The sequence below is a fragment of the Schistocerca cancellata genome, chromosome 2, assembly GCF_023864275.1.
Source record: "Schistocerca cancellata isolate TAMUIC-IGC-003103 chromosome 2, iqSchCanc2.1, whole genome shotgun sequence".
In the NCBI taxonomy this organism is placed as follows: domain Eukaryota; kingdom Metazoa; phylum Arthropoda; class Insecta; order Orthoptera; family Acrididae; genus Schistocerca; species Schistocerca cancellata.
Window position 1 is genome coordinate 342174011 of NC_064627.1, and position 25833 is coordinate 342199843.

Consider the following 25833-nt stretch of genomic DNA (forward strand, 5'->3'; position numbering starts at 1 on the left):
AGATGGTTCACCTTAAATTGATGCATCACAAATAACCAAACTTGCTATCAACTTAGAAGTTTACATTAAGAAATAAGAAGTTGTAATGTACATTGATTACTAACAAGTGGACAAGAGTTATGGATAAACCATATGTTGTTGAAATGACAATGTTATGACTGTTGTTTCTAAACAAATCTCTACAAAAGTTGAATAAGACATGTTTCAGTCTATCTATAAACTGGAATATGACACCACTAACACTAGTATAAGACTAGTGGTGAAACTATGCTGTTAAAAAGGAACTGGACCAAATCAGTTCTTAGTTGTATGCATTTTATCACTCTTATAGGGTTGATTGCAGTCAACCATGCTTAACTGAGATGGGAGAAAATTCTGGCCACTTCATTTTTTATTTGTGTGCTACTCCAACATCTGGTTAGCTTATTTAAATCTCTTTTGGCAACACTGAATGGATAGTAATGTTCTAGGTTCTCTACACATAAATATGTGTTGAATATCAGTACAAAAAAAAGTTAGTACTCATTTGTAGAGAGGATTTACTACCACCACTGAAGCATTTTTTCTGGTTTCTTAGCATGCACGCACCTGTCATAAAGGTGCTTGTGAAGTACAGCTGTGGTTACGGAGTGATCAGAAGTAGTCATACAATGAGCTTTATGTTGGTTTCCTGTAGTGTTCCTGTTTTGTAAATATTTACATGCATCTACCAGCCAACAGCAGCTGATTTTATTCTCTTTTCGAAAGAGATTGTATGGCTCTGAAAAGAGGAATTAGAGTCATTTTAAAATGAGTCCCATAAACTTCTTTCATAAACTGTTCAGGCAACTGGGAATACTTACTTCTTCTCAATACTTATTTTAGCTCATGTGCTTTATTGTATCAATGCTCGGCATGACAGGAACTTAGCTGTTTACAATCATGATACTAGGCTAAGGAATAATATACACTGACACTAAAAATACATGTTTTTTGCTCAAAGAGAAGCCAAGTACAATAGTGTTAAAACATTCAACTCATTTCAGAGAGCGCTTAAAACCTCAGATATCAATCAATCTCTTTTTGAAACTAAACTATGATTTTTTCTTAGGTCAGTCTTTCTACTCTGTTGAATTTTATAAAGAATGCTAATCATATAAGTAACAACTGAACTAGTTTTAATACTGTTAAATTTAATTCAACTATATTATTTTCATTTAGTCATTCTGAAGTTTGAACATGTATTTTTATTGTATAGGTACTTTCTGAACTTCCATCATGTACTAATCTGGATAAGATACACTGCTCAACAAAAGTTTGGAATATTATCGTAAAATGTAGTCTATGATACATGAGGTCTCATTGACCATGCATTACCCAGTTGGAGCCCATATACTGGATGATGTTTATTACTGGCCATACTGGCCATTTCCTAGTCATCTTAAATGCCCTGCCACAGTGGCATACTGCAAACAGTCCAGTATCAACAACAGCTTTGTTCAGCTCGTGTTCAGCAATCCAGTAACATGCCATGTAGCGGAATACAACACTTTAATAGAATTAGGATAGTGGCTTTACTTTCAGCAGGTCATACACAACAGGATGCTGCTGATCAGTTATATGTTACTCAAAGTGGTGTATCTAAGGTGTGGAGTAAGTATAGAAAGATCAGAAATGTGAATAATAGACCTCACAGTGGTCGTCCTTGTATGACAACACCAATGCAGGATTGTTTCCTCCAACTGTTGGCACACAGGCACCCAACATCAACTGCCACAAATATTGGGAATGACTTCTCTCGAACAACAAGGATTTGTATCTCAGACTAAACAGTGCATAGAAGGTTGCATTGATGTAGTCTTTGTTGTAACGGCGACCGGAACAGTCGCGTGGTTGAAGTGACTGAAAACGTGGCGGGACCCGCGGAGCGGCCCGCGAACAACAACATAATGGAGAAGACGGACACAACCAACGAAGGACCTTATGACAACAACTAGAACAAGACAATAGAGTCAAGGAAACCTAACTAGACCACCATGTTCATTTGTAAACAAAACACGAAAGTAAATACGCTGTCTAAGGCGAGGCGATATGTCCTGAGATGTACGCAATGTTAGACTGGCTGGCTGAGCAAGAGGCAGGTGCTTAAGTACTCAGGGACGCCACTATTGGCCACTGCAACCATGTGTTCCACTGTGGCACCATCACGCTAAATGCGGGCCAGGAGGCGTGCGCCACCACAGCTTATGGCATGATGGTGCAGAGACCTCTAGGGGTCTTCGACGTCCATGACGTCTGGTGGGGATTCAAATACCGCGGTGTGCGGTACCAGATCCCTCCCCCTTGAAACTTGCATGTAGGGGTGGAAACGCCCCGGACAGTGCCGAGGTGGGCGGCAGTAAGAAGAGGAGCCGGGCTCATCAACCGCAATTGGCAGGGAGGAAGGGATGTCTGAGGTATCCATGACAGCTGATCCAGAGTCCAGGGCAGGGGAGGGTGCTGCCAATCCACCCGGAGATGGAGAGGGCTGGCGGCAGGCCCTTGGGGAGATGGCAACTGGGGACAGGGACGGTGACTCGAGGACCACGTCTGTACCTGAAGGAGTTAGGGAAAGAGGCGGCGGCGTGAGTCCCGTGGTGGCACGTGGGTGGAGTTGATTATGATGGCGGTGCTCCGGTGTTCCAACCCTTTCGACGTCTGCACTGAAGTCACACAACGCCCATGGGCCGCTATGACCACGGTGGGTGTCCAACCCGCCTTGAGCCCATACGCCTGGGCCCACACGGCCGTACCAGCGGCATACCGCTGCGAGGGCCGGGAGTAGGGGCAGGAGGAGGATGGCATCGGAAAATGGAGCAGGGTCTGTGGCTGTTGCCCATGTAGGAGCTCTGCCGGACTGCGTCCGTCAAATGGTGTAGTGCAACAGGTGCTCAAAAACAGGGTGCAGGCCAACATGGTTGGAGAGGTGTCGACTGCCTTAGTCAACTGTTTTTTAAAAGTGCGGACAAACCTTTCCGACGCGCCATTGGACGAAGTGTGGAAAGGGGGGTTACGGATATGTTTGATACTGTTGGCCTGACAGAAGTCGTGGAAGGAGGATGCCGTGAATTGGGGACCATTATCGGAGACCAATGTGTGTGGCAGACCCTCGATTGCGAGAACCTCGGCCAGGGCCATGAGTGTAGCCTCCGTGGTGGTGGATGCCATTCCAACAACATACGGGTATTTGGAGTAGGCATCAACGACGAGTAACCACATGGACCCCAAAAACGGGCCCGCAAAATTGATATGGATGTGATACCAGGGCCGGCGAGGCACAGACCAGGGTGCAAATGACTGAGGGGGGCTCACCTGGTGCCACTCACCGACAGTGCACCCATGGACCAGGCGCTCAATATCGCCTTCGATGCTGGGCCAATACACATGCTGGCGAGCCAAAACTTTCATACGGGACATACCCCAATGCCCGAGATGTAACAAACTGAGCACCCGAAGCCACAATTCCGGAGGGATGACCACGTGACGGGCATCTGACTCCATGGCCAACAGAAGGACATCATCGACTACGGAGAGCCTGTGGGACAGGTGACACCAGGGGGCTGAAATCGGACTGCATCTGATGAGTAACGTAGGATGGCCACCCATGGACCATGTAGTTGAGAACCTGCCGCAAGACAGGGTCGCGGTGGGTAGCCGCAGCAATGTGAGCACCCATAAGAGGCAGACCATCCAGCGCATCCAGGCGGGCAGAATCAATGTGAAAGCAGAGGACCTCCTGTTGCTCAAAGGCAGGGTCGGGGCCTGTGGGGAGACGTGACAAAGCGTCCGCGTTAGCATGGTGGGTGGTGGGCTTATACCGGATGGTGTAAGCGTAATTACATAAAAACAATGCCCAGCTCTGGAGGCGTTGAGACGTCCACTCTGGAAGGTGAAATGGGGTCCAAAAAGTATAACCAAGGGTTTATGGTCCGTCAGGAGGGTGAAATTTGCCCCAAAGAGATAGGTGTGAAATTTTTGGACAGCGTACTCGATCGCCAGAGCCTCCTTTCAAATCTGGGAGTAGTTCCGTTGTGCTGGGGTCAACATCTTAGAGGCATAAGTGATGGGCTGTTCGGAGCCATCGGCATCCCGGTGCGCAAGGACGGCCCCAACGCTGTAAGCCGATGCATCAGCCGCCACAACCAAGGGGCGGTCCAGAGAAAAGAGAGTATGGCAACGGGTGGACTTCAGCATCGCCTTTAAACGGAGAAAAGCATGGTCACAGGCAGGAGTCCAATCAAAAGACACCCCTTTGCGACGCAAGTGATTGAGGGCAAGCCTGGGGCAAGAACTTTAAGTAATAAGTAACCTCGCCCAAAAACACCTGGATTCAGATAAGTCTTTGGGACGAGGAAGGGCCTCAATGGCCGCAACATTACGACCCGACCTGAAGGGCGAATGCCATCTTTGCTAAGCCATTGGCCTAAGTATTCCACCTCCTGTTGAAAAAAACAACACTTGTCTAGCCGACCGCATAAACCAGCAGACTGTAGAGCATGAAATAAGGCGCTGAGGTTTTGCAAATGTTCCTGGCGGGAACGCCCGATGACCACGATGTCAACCAGATAATTCACACAGGCAGGGATAGGCTGTGTAAGCTGCTCCAGTAATCGCTGGAAAATGGCCAGCACCAAAGAGACACAAAAGGGAAGGTGCTTGTACTTATACAATCCGAAAGGCATGTTGATAACCATGATGTTCTGAGATTTGGCATCCAAGGGCAAGTGGTGGTATGCCTCAGCCAGGTCGTTCTTGGAAAAATGCTCTCCCCTGGCAAGCTTGGCAAGAAGGTTTTCCTGTCGGGGAATGGGGTAAGTGTCAACGAGGGACTGAGCATTGACTGTAGTGCCGAAGTGCCCACACAGCCCAAGGGACCCACTGGGTTTCTGTATGACCACCAGTGGTGTCGCCCACGCACTGTAAGTTACAGGCTCCAGCACACCAGCGGCCTGGTGCTGATCAAGTTCTAGCTTGACTGCTGGCCGTAAGGCCACCGGAAGGGGCCGGGCCCAGAAAAAGCGAGGCTGTGCATCCAGCCGTAGGGTGATGTGCGCCTGAAAGCTGGAAGCACATCTGAGATCCGGTGCAAACAATGATGCAAAAGCGGAGCACAGATCATCCAAGTCCTGAAAGGGAACAGCCGTGGAAACGACCTTAACTTCGTCGGAAATTGAAAAGCCAAACAGTTGAAAAGCATCCAGGCCAAAAATATTCGAAACTGACAGATGTTCAGCGACAAAGAGGGTAAGGAGCCGGGGAACACACTTGTATGTCGCCTGGATGACGAACTGCCCACAAAGGGGAATGGAACTGTCTCCGTAGGTGACCAAACGGAGAGGGAGGCGACAACGCAGGAGAGCCCAGCTGGGCATATGGCACCATATTAATCAGGGAGATGGTGGCCCCAGTGTCAACCTGAAAACTGACATCCTCAGTGAAAACGCGGAGTATGAGGAAAAGCTTCCATGCTGACGGGTCATCCTGTGGAATGACCAATTGCACAGCATGGATTGTATCTTGAGGCCCACGAGGGGCAGGACTGGAGTGAGTCGAGTGACTACGACAAACCGATCGGATATGGCCCTCCTCGTTACACAGCATGCACGTTTTCCAGCGGTGGGGACAATCAGCCCGCAAATGTGCAGTAAAGCACTGTGGGTAAGATGGAAGTGGGCCGCGCAACCAGCGACGAGGGGTGACTGAAGGCGCCTATGCCATACAGACGTCGGACAACGAGGAGTCCTGATGGCGCTGGCCTTTGTCGGCCGGGCCACGTCGGCGCCGCAAGGGCGGAACCCACCATGATGCTGCGATCGCCGCCACGTGTGGTCATGCCGTAAGATGCTTGTTAGCCGCTTGAGCAATTTCAAAGGAGAATCTCTTACAAGGAGGGGTTGTCGAGTTTCAACGCCGCAGTACGGACCTCGGATCAGGAGCCAGCTGAACCACCACATCTCGGATCAGGGAATCCGCATACTGCTGATTGGTGCACGTAAAATTGCATCGACAGCTGAGATCCTGCAAGTCCGTGACCCAGGAATGATACGATTGACCAGGCTGTTTATGGTACTGGTGGAACTCCAGCCGAGAGGTGACCACATGGTGGCGTTGGGAATAATAGTTTGTCAGCAAAAGGCAGGTCTCCTGCAAAGAGAGAGCCACAGGATCAGATAACGGTGCCAACTTGCGGAGAAGAAAGAACGTGTCCGAGGAGGCCCAAGACAAAAACAACGACCGCTGCAAGGAATCGACCGTGACTTGAAAAGCCGTGAAATTTTTTTCAGCCGATGTAAGTAGGATTCCCAGTCCTCGTTAGCATCATTAAAGGGTGGAAATGATGGCGGACGTGGGAAAGCATCGGACACCCGAGAACTCTGAAGCTGGTGTGGTAACGCGTCCCGGGCATCGACTTTGTACGTTAGCAACTGCAGCGACTTTTGTAAGATGTCTAACTGGAGCTGCTCCTGCTGCATGAGCTGCTGCTGAGAGACCAACTTTGCCTCCATACCAACAATGACCACCGTTAACCTCGTCGCCAAAATGTTGTAACAGCAACCGGAACGGTCGCGGGGTTGAAGTGACGGAAAACGCAGCGGAGTGGCCCACGAACAACTACACAATGGAGAGGGTGGACACGACCAACAAAGGACCTTATGACAACAACAAGAATGAGACAAAAGAGTCAACAAAACCTAACTAGACAACCACGTCCACTCGTAAACAAAACACGAAAGTAAATACGCTGTCTAAGGCGAGGCGATATGCCCTGAGACGTACGCAATGTTAGACTGGCTGGCTAAGCGAGAGGCAGGCGCTTAAGTACTCTATCGGGGACGCCGCTGAAGACAGAATACGAATAATAGCACATGATCAGTTCAATAATTTTTTTTGCAGGATACTAACCACAATTATTTACAGAAGACTGTAAAAACCACTAAAAGCCAACTGGAGGAGAGAACAATTTGGATTCTGGAGAACTGCAGGAATATGAGAGGCAATACTGACCCCCTGACTTCTCGCAGAACATAGAATGCCAACAGGCAAACCTACGTTTATAGCATTTGTAGAATTAGAGAGAGAGCTTTTGACAAAGCTAACTGGGGGAGTGTATATGTAGATGTAGATAACATACAGGGAGCAAATGCTATCTACCACTCAGCTATAAGAGTCTTAAGATTATGAAAGGAGGCAGCAATCAAAACAGACTGAGCCAGTACTGTAGCCTCTCTCCTTGTCATTCAATGTGTACACTGCACAAACAATAAAGGAAACCAAGGAGAAATTCGGAAAGGGATCTGTCTGAAGTGGCAGAGGACTTGGAAGACAGTTGAACCAAATAGATAAGGGAAGGCCAAGAATTTCGCATGGCTGCAGAACTCTTGCATATGTGCAGATCTCTGTCACCAGAAATCACATGCACACTACCTGAGCAGGAAAAAGGGTGAAAGGGAAAAGGGTGATGGAAACTGGAATGTGTTGCATGGTAACACAGTTGTGTAAAGGACACTGAATGGCTTGCATGTAGCTTACCTTCATATTTATCAAGAACATAGATCATAAACAAAACATATTTTCAGTATTATTTAAATATATTTGCAGTGTAAGGAGAAGATAGATTGTTACTTATCATTAAGAGACATATTAAGTTGCAACTAAAAGATGCTTACATATTAGCTTTTGGCCAAAACCTACATCAGAAAACACACACACACACACACACACACACACACACACACACATTCATTCACACAAGAAACCACACCTCATGCATACATGGTCACTGTCTCCGGCAGCTTGTAACGCCGGAAATGCATATCCTCCTATTTCCATCTATTGTACTATAAATTCTTTTCCTTTATTTGTTACCTGAAGATATGACGTTTCTGTATCTTTATACATTGTAATTGTTTTACTATTTGTGTGTATATATGTCGATGTATAATTGTTTTGTTTTGTAAATATTATCTGTATTTTTCCGCTGGGTCTGGCCTAGGGAAAACTATGCTATCGAACGATTACATCGACAGGTCGTGAGGAGAACCAAAGTGTTTAGGATCTTTGGTAGTGTTAACTCTGCCGCATGGAGCGTGGGCAGAGCGGACAGAGTCTGGCTGGGGTAGGGCGGTGGAGCAGGTGTGTTGTGTGACGCTCCCGTGAGTTGCCGCGCTTTTGGGGTTTGGCAGCATGTAATTGCACTCGACTTGCTATGATAGTTTCTGACACGGTGTCACGGACGGGAATCATTAGCTGTCGCACATCAAGATCCCGTTTTGCCTAGTGACCGTGTCGAGAAGAAGGCGTGCCAACATCCAGCTTCTGCAACAGCGATGGCCGACAATGAAAGACTGTCGCCACCTCCTCGATCGATGGCTTCAAACCTTCAATCAACCAACAAGGAAGACTGGAAGCACGTAAAGTTTTAGATCTGTATGGCAGACCTCAGCTTTTAAAACTGTTGCATCACAAAAATACAGCAACTTAGCATGAACCTTTGTTGCTCATTGTGCCAATTGCATTACCAAGCAGGGTCCCTTCCTTTTCCGAAATGAACTCGAGTGTCGTTGAAATTCAAACGCCAGCATTAAAGTAATGTCATTCCATTTCACTGCTTTAATTTCAAAGGAGCCTCCATGCGTGCACTATCTGAGATAAGAGACCGAGAACCATCTGTCAGATAATACCGGCGTCCCCTGGAAACGTTGCAATAAAAGGCTATGGCCAATCCTTCCAATACCGGAAAAGCAAAAAGAATGGGCCGTTATCAGAGCCAACTCTGATGATTGCAAGCCTAAACATAGAGGGTATCACCAAAAACAAACAACAAATCATATCACAGATTTGCCGCACGCACAAATGAGACATACTGTGTATACAAGAAACACACAGGAAAGAAGGGGCAATAAGACCAGAAATAGAAGGAATGAAACTAGCCATAGAATATCCACATCCTAAATATGGCAGCGCTGTCTTCACAAAACCTGAGATGGCCATAATATCAACTAACAGAACTACATACAATAACATAGCATTACTGACTATCGAGTGTAGCACCTTCACCGTAACGTCAGTATACAAGCCGCCCGGAGAGAAGTTCAACTTGACTTTGCCGCCAAACTTCAACAACCAGAAAACACAGTTCATCTTAGGAGACTTCAACTGCCACAGCACATCATGGGGCTACAAACATACAGATGACAACGGACATAAATTAGAGCAGTGGGCGGAAATAAGTAACTCATCCCTGATCCATGATCCCAAGCTACCGTGCTCGTTCAGCAGCAAAATCTGGAAGCGCAAATACAACCCTGATATTTGTTTTGTAAGTGCAAACGTGGAAGACCGATGCTTAAAAACTGCATATGCACCTCTTCCTAAAACACAACACCGACCTATCGGAATCCAAATATACGCTGCTTTGAGAACAACGAAAATACCATTCCGCAGACGCTTCAACTTTAAAAAAGCTAAATGGACAGAATATGCTGTGGAACTGGATGCAGAAATAAAAAATCTACACCCAATTCCAGAAAATTAATCAAACTTTCGTAGAGACCCTCCAAAAGATTTCTCGAAGACACATACCCCGAGGCTGCAGAGAGCATTTCATACCAGGTCTCTCTGATGAATCAAAGAACATCCTGAGGGATTACGAAATGCTTTACGAACAGGACCCCTTTAGTGAAGAGGTAGTCCAATGCAAAGGAAATGGGTCGAAACTCTGGAAAGAATGGATATGACCCACAGCAGCAAAGTCGCTTGGAACTTAATAAAAAAACTTAATTGTGACTCTGGGACAGCTAAACAATGCTCTTCAGTAACACCCAATCAAATTGCCCATCAGCTCCTACTAAATGGAAAACCCAACAAGAAATGTCATAAAATAAAAATCAGCAGAATGCAGAGTCAAGAGTCAAGCATGTTCGAAATACCATTTACCATGAAAGATCTTAATCATGGAATGAACTCAATGAAAAACGGGAAAGCAGCGGGAGTCAACGATATATGCGTGGAACAGATCAAACAGCCCAGACCTAGTGCCAAGCAATTGATCCTGCAGCTCTTTAATCATTGCTTAAAAACCTGTAAGATCCCAAAGATGTGGAGGAAATCAAAGGTAGTGGCGCTACTAAAACCTGGGAAAGACGCAGGTCAACCGAAGAACTACCGCCCAATAGCACTCCTGTGCCATCTGTACAAACTGTACGAATGAATAATCCTAAACCGCATAGCGAATATCGCAGACCAAAAGCTCATTCCCCAACAGGCTGGATTCACACCCGGGATATCATGCACCAGTCAAACCCTAGCACTCACAGAAAACATAGAGGAAGAGTTTGAAAACAAACAAATGACAGGTGTAGCATTGGTGGACTTAAGTTCTGCATACGATACCGTCAACCACAGAAAGCTCATGGAAGAACTGTACTGTACATTTAAGGATCATCAGTTCACAAAAATCATTGAATCTCTGCTGCACAACAGACAGTTCTATGTAATGCTGGACGGGAAAAAAAGCCGATGGCGTCAACAAAAGAATGGTCTCGCCCAGGGCAGTGTGCTGCCCCCCCTACTATTTAACTTATACACCAATGATCAACCAACACTGGAATGCACTACCCATTTCTTGTATGCCGATGATCTGGCCATTACAGCGCAAGGAAATAGCTTCGAGGAAGTAGAAGGGAAATTAGAAAGCTCGCTACACATAATGTCTGAATACTATAAAGAGAACTCCCTCAAACCAAATCCATCTAAGACACAAGTTAGCGCTTTCCACCTCCGCACAAAACAGGCAAACAGGAAGCTGAACGTCACCTGGAATGGCAACAAACTGGACCATACGGACAAACCAACATACCTCGGTGTCGTGCTTGATAGATCACTGACGTACAGATATCACTGTGAAAAAACCTGCCAAAAAGTTGCTGCCAGGAACAATATTTTAAGAAAACTGACGAACAGTAAATGGGGAACTAGTCCGACCGTATTACGAACAACTGCTCAAGCACTTTGTTTCTCCACAGCAGAATATGCATGCCCTGTATGGTCTCGATCCACACATGCCAAAAAAGTCACTACAGTCCTTAATGAAACATGCAGGCTAACAACAGGATGCATGAAACCCACTCCACCTGGGAAAATATACAAAGCAGCTGGATTCTCATCTCCTGAATCCTGAAGAATTGCGCACGAACATACAGAAAAATTTAAACAGATTTTCGACGAGCGCCACCCGCTGCACGGTGGTTCATGTGGACGTAGAAGACTTAAAGCCCGCAAGAGATTTCTCACTAGTGAATTGAACGAGCCTCCGAAGAACTACCCTGCCTCATGAGAAATACCCAGCGGCAGTACATCAAGCTGGAAGATTTGGAGAACACTGAACCGCATCAGAACAGGCGTAGCACCAGTTAAAGCAAACCTAGTCAAATGGGGCTTCAAGGATGAAGGAGACAACAAATGCGACTGTGGTGAAGTTCAGGATATGGAACACCTTCTACAGTGTTCCATCTGCCCCACAAGGTGTACCCTTGATGAACTATGGCTTGAGAAGAGAGAAACATTGGACTTGGCCCAACATTGGGCTGAAAGGCTTTGAAACAAATCTCCGGACACGAAAAAGTAAAGTAAGTTCAAAGTTCAGTTAAATTATTCATAGCTGGCTACAATATTCAGATTACACAAGCACAAATTAAGAGTGCGAGTTTTGTTACCATATTTTAGCTTACCTGTGACTGCAGCTCAGCTTGGTATGTACTAAATTTTACTATTGTTAATTGCTCAGAATCATTTAATTGAAGTTCAAAGTTAAATCTCTTATTTCTAAATTGCGTAGATTCTACATCTACATCTACATCTACATTTATACTCCACAAGCCACCCAACGGTGTGTGGCGGAGGGCACTTTATGTGCCACTGTCATTATCTCCCTTTCCTGTTCCAGTCGCGTATGGTTCGCGGGAAGAACGACTGTCTGAAAGCCTCTGTGCGTGCTCTAATCTCTCTAATTTTACATTCGTGATCTCCTCGGGAGGTATAAGTAGGGGGAAGCAATATATTCGATACCCCATCCAGAAACGCACCCTCTCGAAACCTGGCGAGCAAGCTACACCGCGATGCAGAGCGCCTCTCTTGCAGAGTCTGCCACTTGAGTTTGTTAAACATCTCCGTAACGCTATCACGGTTACCAAATAACCCTGTGACGAAACGCGCCGCTCTTCTTTGGATCTTCTCTATCTCCTCCGTCAACCCGATCTGGTACGGATCCCACACTGATGAGCAATACTCAAGTATAGGTCGAACGAGTGTTTTGTAAGCCACCTCCTTTGTTGATGGACTACATTTTCTAAGGACTCTCCCAATGAATCTCAACCTGGTACCCGCCTTACCAACAATTAATTTTATATGATCATTCCACTTCAAATCGTTCCGCACACATACTCCCAGATATTTTACAGAAGTAACTGCTACCAGTGTTTGTTCCGCTATCATATAATCATACAATAAAGGATCCTTCTTTCTATGTATTCGCAATACATTACATTTGTCTATATTAAGGGTCAGTTGCCACTCCCTGCACCAAGTGCCTATCCGCTGCAGATCTTCCTGCATTTCGCTACAATTTTCTAATGCTGCAACTTCTCTGTATACTACAGCATCATCCGCGAAAAGCCGCATGGAACTTCCGACACTATCTACTAGGTCATTTATATATATTGTGAAAAGCAATGGTCCCATAACACTCCCCTGTGGCACGCCAGAGGTTACTTTAACGTCTGTAGACGTCTCTCCGTTGATAACAACATGCTGTGTTCTGTTTGCTAAAAACTCTTCAATCCAGCCACACAGCTGGTCTGATATTCCGTAGGCTCTTACTTTGTTTATCAGGCGACAGTGCGGAACTGTATCAAACGCCTTCGGGAAGTCAAGAAAAATAGCATCTACCTGGGAGCCCGTATCTAATATTTTCTGGGTCTCATGAACAAATAAAGCGAGTTGGGTTTCACACGATCGCTGTTTACGGAATCCATGTTGATTCCTACATAGTAGATTCTGAGTTTCCAAAAACGACATGATACTCGAGCAAAAGACATGTTCTAAAATTCTACAACAGATCGACGTCAGAGATATAGGTCTATAGTTTTGCGCATCTGCTCGACGACCCTTCTTGAAGACTGGGACTACCTGTGCTCTTTTCCAATCATTTGGAACCTTCTGTTCCTCTAGAGACTTGCGGTACACGGCCGTTAGAAGGGGGGCAAGTTCTTTCGCGTACTCTGTGTAGAATCGAATTGGTATCCCGTCAGGTCCAGTGGACTTTCCTCTGTTGAGTGATTCCAGTTGCTTTTCTATTCCTTGGACACTTATTTCGATGTCAGCCATTTTTTCGTTGGTGCGAGGATTTAGAGAAGGAACTGCAGTGCGGTCTTCCTCTGTGAAACAGCTTTGGAAAAAGGTGTTTAGTATTTCAGCTTTACGCTTGTCATCCTCTGTTTCAATGCCATCATCATCCCGGAGTGTCTGGACATGATGTTTCGAGCCACTTACTGATTTAACGTAAGACCAGAACTTCCTAGGGTTTTCTGTCAAGTCGGTACCTAGTATTTTACTTTCGAATTCACTGAACGCTTTACGCATAGCCCTCCTCACGCTAACTTTGACATCGTTTAGCTTCTGTTTGTCTGAGAGGTTTTGGCTGCATTTAAACTTGGAGTGAAGCTCTCTTTGCTTTCGCAGTAGTTTCCTAACTTTGTTGTTGTACCACGGTGGGTTTTTCCCGTCCCTCACAGTTTTACTCGGCACGTACCTGTCTAAAACGCATTTTACGATTGCCTTGAACTTTTTCCATAAACACTCAACATTGTCAGTGTTGGAACAGAAATTTTCGTTTTGATCTGTTAGGTAGTCTGAAACCTGCCTTCTATTACTCTTGCTAAACAGATAAACCTTCCTCTTTTTTTTTATATTCCTATTAACTTCCATATTCAGGGATGCTGCAACGGCCTTATGATCACTGATTCCCTGTTCTGCACTTACAGAGTCGAAAAGTTCGGGTCTGTTTGTTATCAGTAGGTCCAAGATGTTATCTCCACGAGTCGGTTCTCTGTTTAATTGCTCGAGGTAATTTTCGGATAGTGCACTCAGTATAATGTCACTCGATGCTCTGTCCCTACCACCCATCCTAAACATCTGAGTGTCCCAGTCTATATCTGGTAAATTGAAATCTCCACCTAAGACCATAACATGCTGAGAAAATTTATGTGAAATGTATTCCAAATTTTCTCTCAGTTGTTCTGCCACTAATGCTGCTGAGTAGGGGGGTCGGTAAAAGGAGCCAATTATTAACCTAGCTCGGTTGTTGAGTGTAACCTCCACCCATAATAATTCACAGGAACTATCCACTTCTACTTCACTACAGGATAAACTACTACTAACAGCGACGAACACTCCACCACCGGTTGCATGAAATCTATCCTTTCTAAACACCGTCTGTGCCTTTGTAAAAATTTTGGCAGAATTTATCTCTGGCTTCAGCCAGCTTTCTGTACCTATAACGATTTCAGCTTCGGTGCTTTCTATCAGCGCTTGAAGTTCCGGTACTTTACCAACGCAGCTTCGACAGTTTACAATTACAATACCGATTGCTGCTTGGTCCCCGCATGTCCTGACTTTGCCCCGCACCCGTTGAGGCTGTTGCCCTTTCTGCACTTGCCCGAGGCCATCTAACCTAAAAAACCGCCCAGCCCACGCCACACAACCCCTGCTACCCGTGTAGCCGCTTGTTGCGTGTAGTGGACTCCTGACCTATCCAGCGGAACCCGAAACCCCACCACCCTATGGCGCAAGTCGAGGAATCTGCAGCCCTTTCAAGTAGCTTTTGAAATGATTGTTGAGGTAGCCCAAGACTAACCGTATTTTACTGAATTTTGATGTGCTTCAGAAACAAAGCTCACTATTAATTTCAGTCACTAAATTAACTTTCAATTTTCCGGTTTTATTAATTCTTTTGCTAAATTAAGTCAGAGTGTAGCAAAATTTATTACTTCTGACAAACATTCAGTTTTCACACTACACGTGTCAACCTTCAGTTGCCACGCTTCTAGTGCTAATTATATGTGCAATAACCTTTCTTTTTCAGTTACTATAGTAATTGTCCATAGGACTGGCGACCGTAATTTTCCCCAAATCACAAATATCTAATTATTGCAAGTTAATTGTTAACGTAACGGCCGCACATTTACTTTCTTTATTAACTTTACCCCTTTTCAAAATTAATTTCCACCAGTTTCATTTGCAATTTTCCTTCATTTAGATGTAACACTTTCCTCCCTCTTTACCGACAGGTTAACTTCAGTGACGATTGCTTTTCCCAAATTTCCATTAGGTACACGCGGTTTAATGTTTCACTGTCATTAAGGTCGATAAGTGAGGGGGAGGTTACAAACTCAGACCAGATTGCCAATTCCGGTACAAGCTGCCAGAGATGGCGGTTGCGTGTGTGAGGTGTGCTTTCTTGTGTGAATGAATGTGTGTGTGTTTCTTTTTCTTATTCTGACAAACACTGTGGATGAGAGCTAATGTATAACTGTCTTTCAGTTGTTCCTGTCTGCAACTTAACATGCCATCTTTACAGTAAGTAGCAACTTACCTTTTTCTTACTCTGTTTATATTCTGACCTGGAGATTCCAGTGTTTAAATACATATTTGATGTGCTGAAATTATATGTAGTACAGAAAGCTGCCCTATACAGATACAGACAGTTCCCAGATTTTCGTCACACAGGCTGCCACGAAATTGTGAGTTTTTAGTTTCATAATCGAAAAAAGCCACTCATGCAAATATGTTGATCGACATGTTTAATCATATTTGCAACCTCATTATCGAGACATAGAAACTCTTCCTGAGGAAAACAATGTAGAGCTTCTGGACAGTTTTAACATAAAAGAATTTCTCTTTTAAACGAGAATTATGAAGGCTATTCAAAAAGTAAGTTTCCTTATTTTATAAAAAAACATTACATAAAATTTATCATGTTGATTTTTTTTTTTTTTGAGATTGTAAATGCTTCTGTTTCTTTTCTGCATAGTCACCATGTTTTTCAAAGCATTTTTGGCAATGTGACACATGTTTTATCCAAAACAGTGTTGTATCAGATCCTGTGCTTGTTTTGAGGAATCAGTGAGCTGACATTAAAAGAGAATGTCCAGAACTTTTGTCTTGCAAAGTTCTCTTCCTTCATGACAATCTCAGCATCATACAGCTTGAATGACTTATACGGAGCTCAGAAGATTCAACTGGGAAGTTTTCCCGCATACTCTATGTTCACTAGGTCTTGCCCAAAGTGATTTTCAAATGTTTCCTCAACTGAAAGGTCATCTTGAAAGTAACCACTTCAACACTGACAATAAAGGTATATCAACAGTGAATAGGTGGTTATGTCCACAGGACTCGACCTGGCACAACACTCGTTTGGAAAAATTTGTGTCACGTTACCTAAAATGCTTGGAAAAATATGGCAACTATGTAGAAAAGAAACAGAAGCACTGTACAATGTCAATAATATTATTTCAGCACTATGTATTGTGTGTAATGTTTCTTTATAAAATAGGGACTTACTTATTGGATGGCACTTGTACACTGCAGATCAGTCAGTTCCATCTGCACTTGACGGGAGTGGTCTCAACCAAAATGGCAAATGGTCTCAAACACAGCTCAAAAACAGATGTAAGATTGGCAGTGCCCATAACACAGTTCGAAAACTATTCTTTTAATTCTTTCCACACCATGCCAGTGAGCGTAGGGACGTGGACAGCGTTTTTTGTCAAAAGTTGTCCTGTCCACAATGTGATTTTCATTTTAAATGCATCTCTGCCAAATCAGAAATAAGTTGTTTCTCCTCTTGCAACGCCTTTCTGAGGGCAGTGTCTACTTAAAATTCAGGGACTGCAATCCATTCCAGACTTTCTAATTTTTATTTCTGTTTTCCTTTTTCCTTCATAAATTATACAATAGTGGATCTTGATTCAAAACTTCATTCCAGGTATGTTTCTTGACATAACCAACATACTTTGCAGTAATATTTAACTTCTCCATTCTCTTAATGCATTTCCTTCAAAAACTGTTGTAACTGACTGGATAATAATGTTTGCGACTTCAGAATATTTACTACTCATACCAGGCACTCGATCTACAAATTAGCACAGACTGCCTCTTGATGTACAAAACAACAAATTCCATACCAGCCGCCCATCAACTGTCATAATTTTTTGCTCTTTCATTGTTTTGTAATGCTGTTCCATAGTAAATTTTTAGTACCTGTTGATTAAGCAGCTGCATAACAGACATTGAGAATTCTCATCCTTCTCTTCTGTGACAGCCAGTAATTTTTAAATGTTTATAATGATAGATCACTAGACTGCCTCTTTTTGTGCAAACGGCCACTTGAGCTGTGAATTTTCTTTATATCACAAACAAAATGCTGACGGCACCGTTCTGCCAAACAGGAGAAAATTGTGCTGATCAAAACGTGCACACCAAATGCCAGAAGAAACAGTGCTGCATTGCACTGCAAAATGAAATATCGCGCAGTTGTGATCAGTTCCAAGAAGAAATTAGCAAAGCTGAGATGTTACGAATAGTGCTGAGCCTCGGGCCACATGCATGCAGCACATTCTGCAGTTTTGGCGCCATGGCCGACCCTGGAATAGATGGTGTCTTGAAAAGTGGTTATAAGATGAACACCAAAAAAAGTGAACAAAGGTAATGGAGTACAGTCAAATTAAATCAGGTAAGATGAAGGGATTGTATTACAAAATAGACATAATAAGCAGAAGATAAGTTTTGCTGTTTAAGAAGCAAAATTACTGACAACAGCTAAAGTAGACTTGCAATAGCAAACATGCATACAGAAGCAGAACCAAAAGGGAGAGAGACAAAACATTACATCAGATAAGAGTCCCTGTCACAAGCTTTTGTAATTTTTCCTTAATGAAACAACCATTGTGCACCAGATGGAATTCAGAGAATTAAAAATACGCTGCCTGAAAGGGAATTACAAATACACAGCCTGAAAAAAAAGTGAAGCACCCTGAAGACATGATAAGAAGTCAATGTAAAGACATACACATACACACCATTGGAGGGTATGTAAATTGTTGTTGTTGTTGTTGTTGTGGTCTTCAGTCTGAGACTGGTTTGATGCAGCTCTCCATGCTAATCTATCCTGTGCAAGCTCCTTCATCTCCCAGTACCCACATCCTTCTGAATCTGCTTAGTGTATTCATCTCTTGGTCTCCCTCTACGATTTTTACCCTCCACACTGCCCTCCAATGCTAAATTTGTGTTCCCTTGATGCCTCAGGACATGTCCTACCAACCGATCCCTTCTTCTAGTCAAGTTGTGCCACAAACTTCTCTTCTCCCCAATCCTATTCAATACTTCCCCATTAGTTACGTGATCTACCCACCTAATCTTCAACATTCTTCTGTAGCACCACATTTCAAAAGCTTCTATTCTCTTCTTGTCCAAACTATTTATTGTCCATGTTTTGCTTCCATACATGGCTACACTCCATACAAATACTTTCAGAAACGACTTCCTGACACTTAAATCAATACTCGATGTTAACAAATTTCTCTTCTTCAGAAACGCTTTCCTTGCCATTGCCAGTCTACATTTTATATCCTCTCTACTTCGACCATCAACAGTTATTTTGCTCCCCAAATAGCAAAACTCCTTTACTACTTCAAGTGTCTCATTTCCTAATCTAATTCCCTCAGCATCACCCGACTTAATTCAACTACATTCCATTATCCTCATTTTGCTTTTGTTGATGTTCATCTTATATCCTCCTTTCAAGACACTGTCCATTCCGTTCAACTGCTCTTCCAGGTCCTTTGCTGTCTCTGACAGAATTACAATGTCATCGGCGAACCTCAAAGTTTTAATTTCTTCTCCCTGGATTTTAATACCTACTCTACATTTTTCTTTTGTTTCCTTTACTGCTTGCTCAATATACAGATTGAATAACATCGGGGAGAGGCTACAACCCTGTCTCACTCCCTTCCCAACCACTGCTTCCCTTTCATGCCCCTTGACTCTTATAACTGCCATCTGGTTTCTGTACAAATTGTAAATAGCCTTTCGCTCCCTGTATTTTACCCCTGCCACCTTTAGAATTTGAAAGAGAGTATTCCAGTCAACATTGTCAAAAGCTTTCTCTAAGTCTACAAATGCTAGAAACATAGGTTTGCCTTTCCTTAATCTATTTTCTAAGAGAAGCCCTAGGGTCAGTATTGCCTCACGTGTTCCAACATTTCTACGGAAACCAAACTGATCTTCCCCGAGGTCGGCTTCTACCAGTTTTTCCATTCATCTGTAAATAATTTGTGGTAGTATTTTGCAGCTGTGACTTATTAAACTGATAGTTCGGTAATTTTCACATCTGTCAACACCTGCTTTCTTTGGGATTGGAATTATTATAATCTTCTTGAAGTCTGAGGGTATTTCGCCTGTGTTGTACATCTTGCTCACCAGATGGTAGAGTTTTGTCAGGACTGGCTCTCCCAAGGCCGTCAGTCGTTCTAATGGAATGTTGTCTACTCCCGGGGCCTTGTTTCGACTCAGGTCTTTCAGTGCTCTGTCAAACTCTTCACACAGTAATCGTATCTCCCATTTCATCTTCTTCTACATCCTCTTCCATTTCCATAATATTGTCCTCAAGTACATCGCCCTTGTATAGACCCTCTATATACTCCTTCCACCTTTCTGCTTTCCCTTCTTTGTTTAGAACTGGGTTTCCATCTGAGCTCCAAAGGTCTCTTTAATTTTCCTGTAGGCTGTATCTATCTTACCCCTAGTGAGATAAGCCTCTACATCCTTACATTTGTCCTCTAGCCATGCCTGCTTTGCCATTTTGCACTTCCTGTCAATCTCATTTTTGAGACGTTTGTATTCCTTTTTGCCTGCTTCATTTACTGCATTTTTATATTTTCTCCTTTCATCAATTAAATTCAATATTTCTTTTGTTACCCAAGGATTTCTACTAGCCCTCGTCTTTTTACCTACCTGATCCTCTCCCGCCTTCACTACTTCATCCCTCAGAGCTACCCATTCATCTTCTACTGTATTTCTTTCCGCCATTCTTGTCAATTGTTTCCTTAAGCTCTCCTTGAAACTCTGTAAAACCTCTCGTTCTTTCAGTTTATACAGGTCTCATCTCCTTAAATTCCTACCTTTTTGCAGTTTCTTCAGTTTTAATCTACAGTTCATAACCAATAGATTGTGGTCAGAGTCCACATCTGCCCCTGGAAATGTCTTGCAATTTAAAACCTGGTTCCTAAATCTCTGTCTTACCATTATGTAATCTATCTGATACCTTTTAGTATCTCCAGGATTCTTCCATGTATACAACCTCCTTTTATTATTCTTGAACAAAGTGTTAGCTTTGATTAAGTTATGCTCTGTGCAAAATTCTACCAGACAGCTTCCTCTTTCATTTCTTAGCCCCAATCCATATTCACCTACTATGTTTCCTTCTTTCTCTTTTCCTACTGTCGAATTCCAGTCACCCATGACTATTAAATTTTCGTCTCCCTTCACTACCTGAATAATTTCTTTTATCTCATCATACATTTCATCAATTTCTTCGTCATCTGCAGAGCTAGTTGGCATATAAACTTGTACTGCTGTAGTAGGCATGGGCTTCGTGTCTATCTTGGCCACAATAATGCGTTCACTATGCTGTTTGTAGTATCTTACCCATACTCCCATTTTTTTATTCACTATTAAACCTACTCCTGCATTACCCCTATTTGATTTTGTATTTATAACCCTGTATTCACCTGACCAGAAGTCTTGTTCCTCCTGCCACCGAACTTCACTAATTCCCACTATATCTAACTTTAACCTATCCATTTCCCTTTTTAAATTTTCTAACCTACCTGCCCGATTAAGGGATCTGACATTCCATGCTCCGATCCGTAGAATGCCAGTTTTCCTTCTCCTGATAACGACGTCCTCCTGAGTAGTCCCCGCCCGGAGATCCAAATGGGGGACTATTTTACCTCCGGAATATTTTACCCAAGAGGACGCCATCATCATTTAACCATACAGTAAAGCTGCATGCCCACGGGAAAAATTATGGCTGTAGTTTCCCCTTGCTTTCAGCCGTTCGCAGTACCACAACAGCAAGGCCATTTTGGTTAATGTTAGAAGGCCAGATCAGTCAATCATTCAGACTGTTGCCCCTGCAACTATTGAAAAGGCTGCTGCCCCTCTTCAGGAACCACACGTTTGTCTGGCCTCTCAACAGATACCCCTCCGTTGTGGTTCCACCTACGGTACAGCTATCTGTATTGTTGAGGCACCCAAGCCTCCCCACCAACGGCAAGTTCCATAGTTCTTGGGGGGGGGGGGGGGTAATTCTACGGAGTTTGTAGAATGGCCACCAGAGTGCATCAGTGTTTTCATGTTTAGTGTTGTTAACAGGCCTGGTAGGGTACATAAGGAAAGTGAACAGTGTCAGATGCTGAGCTATTACTGTTAAGGACACAGAGATGCTGTGTCCTTATGTGACACAATGTTATCAGCACCTGACAAAGTTTGATAGGGCCTCATTGCTCATCTCCATTTGGCTGGCTGGTCAAGTCATTCAATATCCAGATTTGTGGAGCATTCAGATGTGGCAGTGGCATGATGTTGGACTGCATGGGAATGTGTGGGCAGGCACATTCCTCAGCAAGATGTCAGTTGAACAAATGACTATCTCAGGGAAGAATGCCGTATTCTGTACACAAATATTGTAGCCCCTTCACATTTGCATCTGTCAACTGAGAACAAAAAATGGACTATGTGCAAACATACTGGGTGATTCCGTACCACAACAGCCACCCTGGATAATTACTGTCACATGTGTACACTGTTGTTAAAACAAGGACCCGGAAGCACAGACTGTTGATGAATGGTATCACACCGTGCTCAGTGATGAATCAGGGTCCTTCACTACCCCAGATGACCCATCAGCAGTGGGCATGGCACAGATCATGAGAGAGGTCCCATTCCTCAAATGTTTTGGAGAGGCACAGTGGTGTTACTCCTGGTGCTATGATATGTGGAGCCACTGAGTAGGACTTCAGGTAACAGCTGGTAGCAATTGGGGGAACCCTGAGGAGACAATAGTATGACACCATGTCCTCATGCATTCTCTCTCATGCATCAATACTGTGGTGTAATTTTCAACAGGACTGTGTTTGTCCACACGTGGCACATGTCCATGAGCTGTCTACATGACACTGACGTACTTCTGTGGCTAGTAATAACTCCAGATTTGTCCCTGATAGAACTGATGCATCCAGGCCAGAAGCAGTGCAATGTCATACTGATAAGCAAGCTCATACTGCTAAGTTCTTTGTAAATCTGACTTGATATTATAATCACTGAAACAACATTACATACCATCTTAACCCATGAAGTTTCATCTACTTTTCCCCTTCCAGGTACTTCACTTTTTTTTGTTAGGCAGTGTAAGAGAGCCACATTTTCTTACTAGTAGATGGAGCAAGCAACCCTGAAAGCTATCTAGAGGATCAGTTGAAGCTACAATATTATTCATAATACTCAGAGGCACACAGTTTTTTGAGTCTTCTGGAAACCACAAAATCTAGATTTAACAAGGGCTGGAGCTTCTAATTTTTCTGTGAAGTTTCTTTACATGAATCACTATTGGGGACAGAAGGAAAGGAAAATTTACAATGGTAACATTTCAATGACAATAATGCCACAAAAGATTGAGCATGTGATGGGCCTGGAAAAGGTGGCCATGAAATTTTCAACTAATCTGTCTCAGCAGCCTTTGTAAGTGTTTTAGAGAAATGATAGGAAATCTAAAATTGTTGGTTGAATGAGGATACAGGTGTGTGTCCAGTGCATCAACAACTGTACTGCCTTGCTTGGTACTTTATTTGAAAATACAGCAATGCTTCTATACATTCTGCCAATTTTATTAGGCTTTAGCCTTATAAATCAAATCTTGAAAGAAGTAATGCATTTTATCAATTTACACAACAGGAACATTAACATTCTTTTTTTCAGAGAATGAACCAATACACAAATGCAAATATTATTTAAGGTGATCCTATCAATATATATTATGTTCTGTGATGGGAAATCTTGGTCAGTGTCTCACAAACACCTATTATAATAATCTCCACTGCATCAGTAAGCAGAAATTGAATTTCTTCCTCAACAGTACTAAAAATATTCAGAGTACACGTGAATGTAATACAATGTTCCAGAACTAATAATTCTATTATCCATTGACTGACATGTTTATCTTGCAGTTCTAATTCAATCATCTGATGACTGTTCATATTTAGACAAAATGGCCATTCTAAATATCTGATCAGATAGAGTTTTTTTTTTATTTTAAATACAAGATCATGAATATAGCTAAACACCGAGTAAATTCACATGCATTCCTTATATTAGCAACAACCCAAATAAAGTTAGCAAGATTACAAAAAAAGCAGCAAGTTGAGTGTGCTCATTAAAACTAGACCTCATGCAGAAAGAATTTACAGGTTCTCTGTTCATGAAGGTTTTTGTATAATTACATTAACATTTTTGGCTCAGGTTAGCTGGAAAATGAAATTTTGATGTTCATGTTAAGCTTTTACAACAGGATCATTGTAGAAGCCAAAAGAAATTTCATTAATAAAGGTATTGGATACTGTTGACACACAGCTTGGATGCCATCTGTGCCACTCCCCTTACTAATTGCTGTTGAACAGGAAGTAGCTATCTCAGAACATTGCCATAAAATTTGTGGCAGCATTACAAAGGAACTTCATGCAACCATCTGTCATCATTTTGTAACACGCAACAGGATACCTTCAGGCATTTGAACAAAAGAAGTTTATAAAAAAATTAACTGATTAATTGTCATTTGGAAATGATTTAATACAGTAAAACGTACCACTTCTGCAACTGATGCAGCACCCATATGTACCAATGGATAATAAGCTTCACTGGCATACGGCCTACAAATTGATTTGACTGTATTGTAGGTACCAAAAAACAATGAAGCTGTAACAAACAAGTGAAAACCCTTCCACAATGAAATAATTCGATTTTGAAATTGTACTCAAACAAAATTGTGACTTCAGCAAAACATTTTTCCCTCCACCTTTTACACACTCACATATTTTATAAAGTCTATCACTAGTAACATGTTTTCTCAACTAACAAGCAGCACATTTTTTTTCCCCCCAAGTAGTGACATTAACCTATAACATGAATAACAAAAATAATTAGCACAGATTACTTGACAGTGAAAGTAACAAATAAATAGCAAAACTAAGATAAATAACATTAACAAAGCGAAAAATAAGCTAAACAGCAGTAGTTTTATTTAGGTTCACTTTTTGCTCCTTGTTAGGAACGTTACTTTATAGAGAAATGTTCAGTAGTTGCATGTGATTAAGTGTACATCAGAAGACAGACAGCAACACTAACAACAAAAAGTCATGTTAAGTTAAAACTTTTGTTAATTTAAAAAAAAAAAAAAAAAAACATATGATGACTATCTTCCCAGCTTATATGTATTGTTATTTAATACATCGCCCGACAAGAAGTGAAATAGCCACGAGACATGATCAGATGTCAATGCAACTTCGTATATGTACATTGCAAATCACTCTGAAAGCTAGAAGGGCTACCAGGGTGTATTTGTGTTGCTTGTGTTTATTGTTGACACCTGGCTGATAGGAGCAGAGTAGAAGGGGCATGAACAGCATCAGATGTCGAGAGATCACTGTGAAGGATATGGAGATGCCGCATACTTGTTTTCGAGATAGAGTTATCAGCACCAGACAGAGTTCGAAAGGGGGCCTCATTGTTGGTCTCCATTTGGCCGGCTGGTTGAACTCTCCTACATCCTGAATTGTGGAGTATTTGGACGTGACATTGTCCTGATGTGTGACTGCATGGGAGCATAAGGGCTTGCAAACTTGTCATTGAGGTGCCGGCCAACCCTGTTGGCCACCACAAGGGAAGACTATGTGCAGAAAGGAGAAAATCTGATCTCTGCCACATTTGGGCAATGAGAGAATTCATTGGTGAAAAATGAAAACTTGTACCAAGGCTGGGATTCCAACCTGGGCCTCCTACTTACTAGGCAGCTGCATTAACCATATACACTGACCTCAGCACAGTGGTTACACACAACTTCAATGGACTACTGAAGCTCACCTCCGTCCCTCCATCTAAATTCTCATTTGCCGCACACTACCAAAGTAATGTCTCCTAGCCCTTTATCCTCTGTTTGCTCATAGCATCATGCAAAGTCCTGCATGAGGTCGGTGAAGAGTGCTCTACAATGAATGATCATATTAGCCTTCACAGCATATATATAGGTGAGTGGCACCTGTTCTTTTGAACATGTTTGAAAGAACAGACACCATTTCTGTGTTTGATATCAAGACTCGACACAGAATATGTTCAGAAAGGAGAAATTCCGATCTCTGATGCATTTAGGTGTCAATAAAAGAATTCAATGGCAACAAATGAAAATGTGTACAAAAGCCAGGATTCGAACCCAGGTCTCTTGCTTACTAGGGAGCTGCGTAAACCATCTATGTCACCTTGGCACAGTGGTCAGAAATGTCTGAAAGGAACAGGCACCACTCATGTAGAAAACAGGGAAGACTGCTGTACTGCGCACAAAGTGCACTGTAACCCCTCCACATCTGCATCTGCCTTCTGAGAACAAGTAATGCACTCCTCGCAACATTCTGTGTCACGCCATACCACTGACTG

The 25833-nt window shown here is 43.0% G+C and overlaps 1 protein-coding gene across 3 annotated transcripts in view; it reads right to left on the minus strand.

Moving 5' to 3' along the window:
• Window positions 1-25833, minus strand: part of LOC126161733 (S-adenosylmethionine mitochondrial carrier protein homolog) — a 71543-nt gene that overhangs the window by 21477 nt on the left and 24233 nt on the right. For all 3 annotated transcript variants that reach the window (XM_049917767.1, XM_049917769.1, XM_049917768.1), the window contains one exon: window positions 23993-24102. In XM_049917767.1, coding sequence (XP_049773724.1) covers window positions 23993-24102 — 110 coding nt within the window. The remainder of the gene's footprint in view (window positions 1-23992; window positions 24103-25833) is intronic.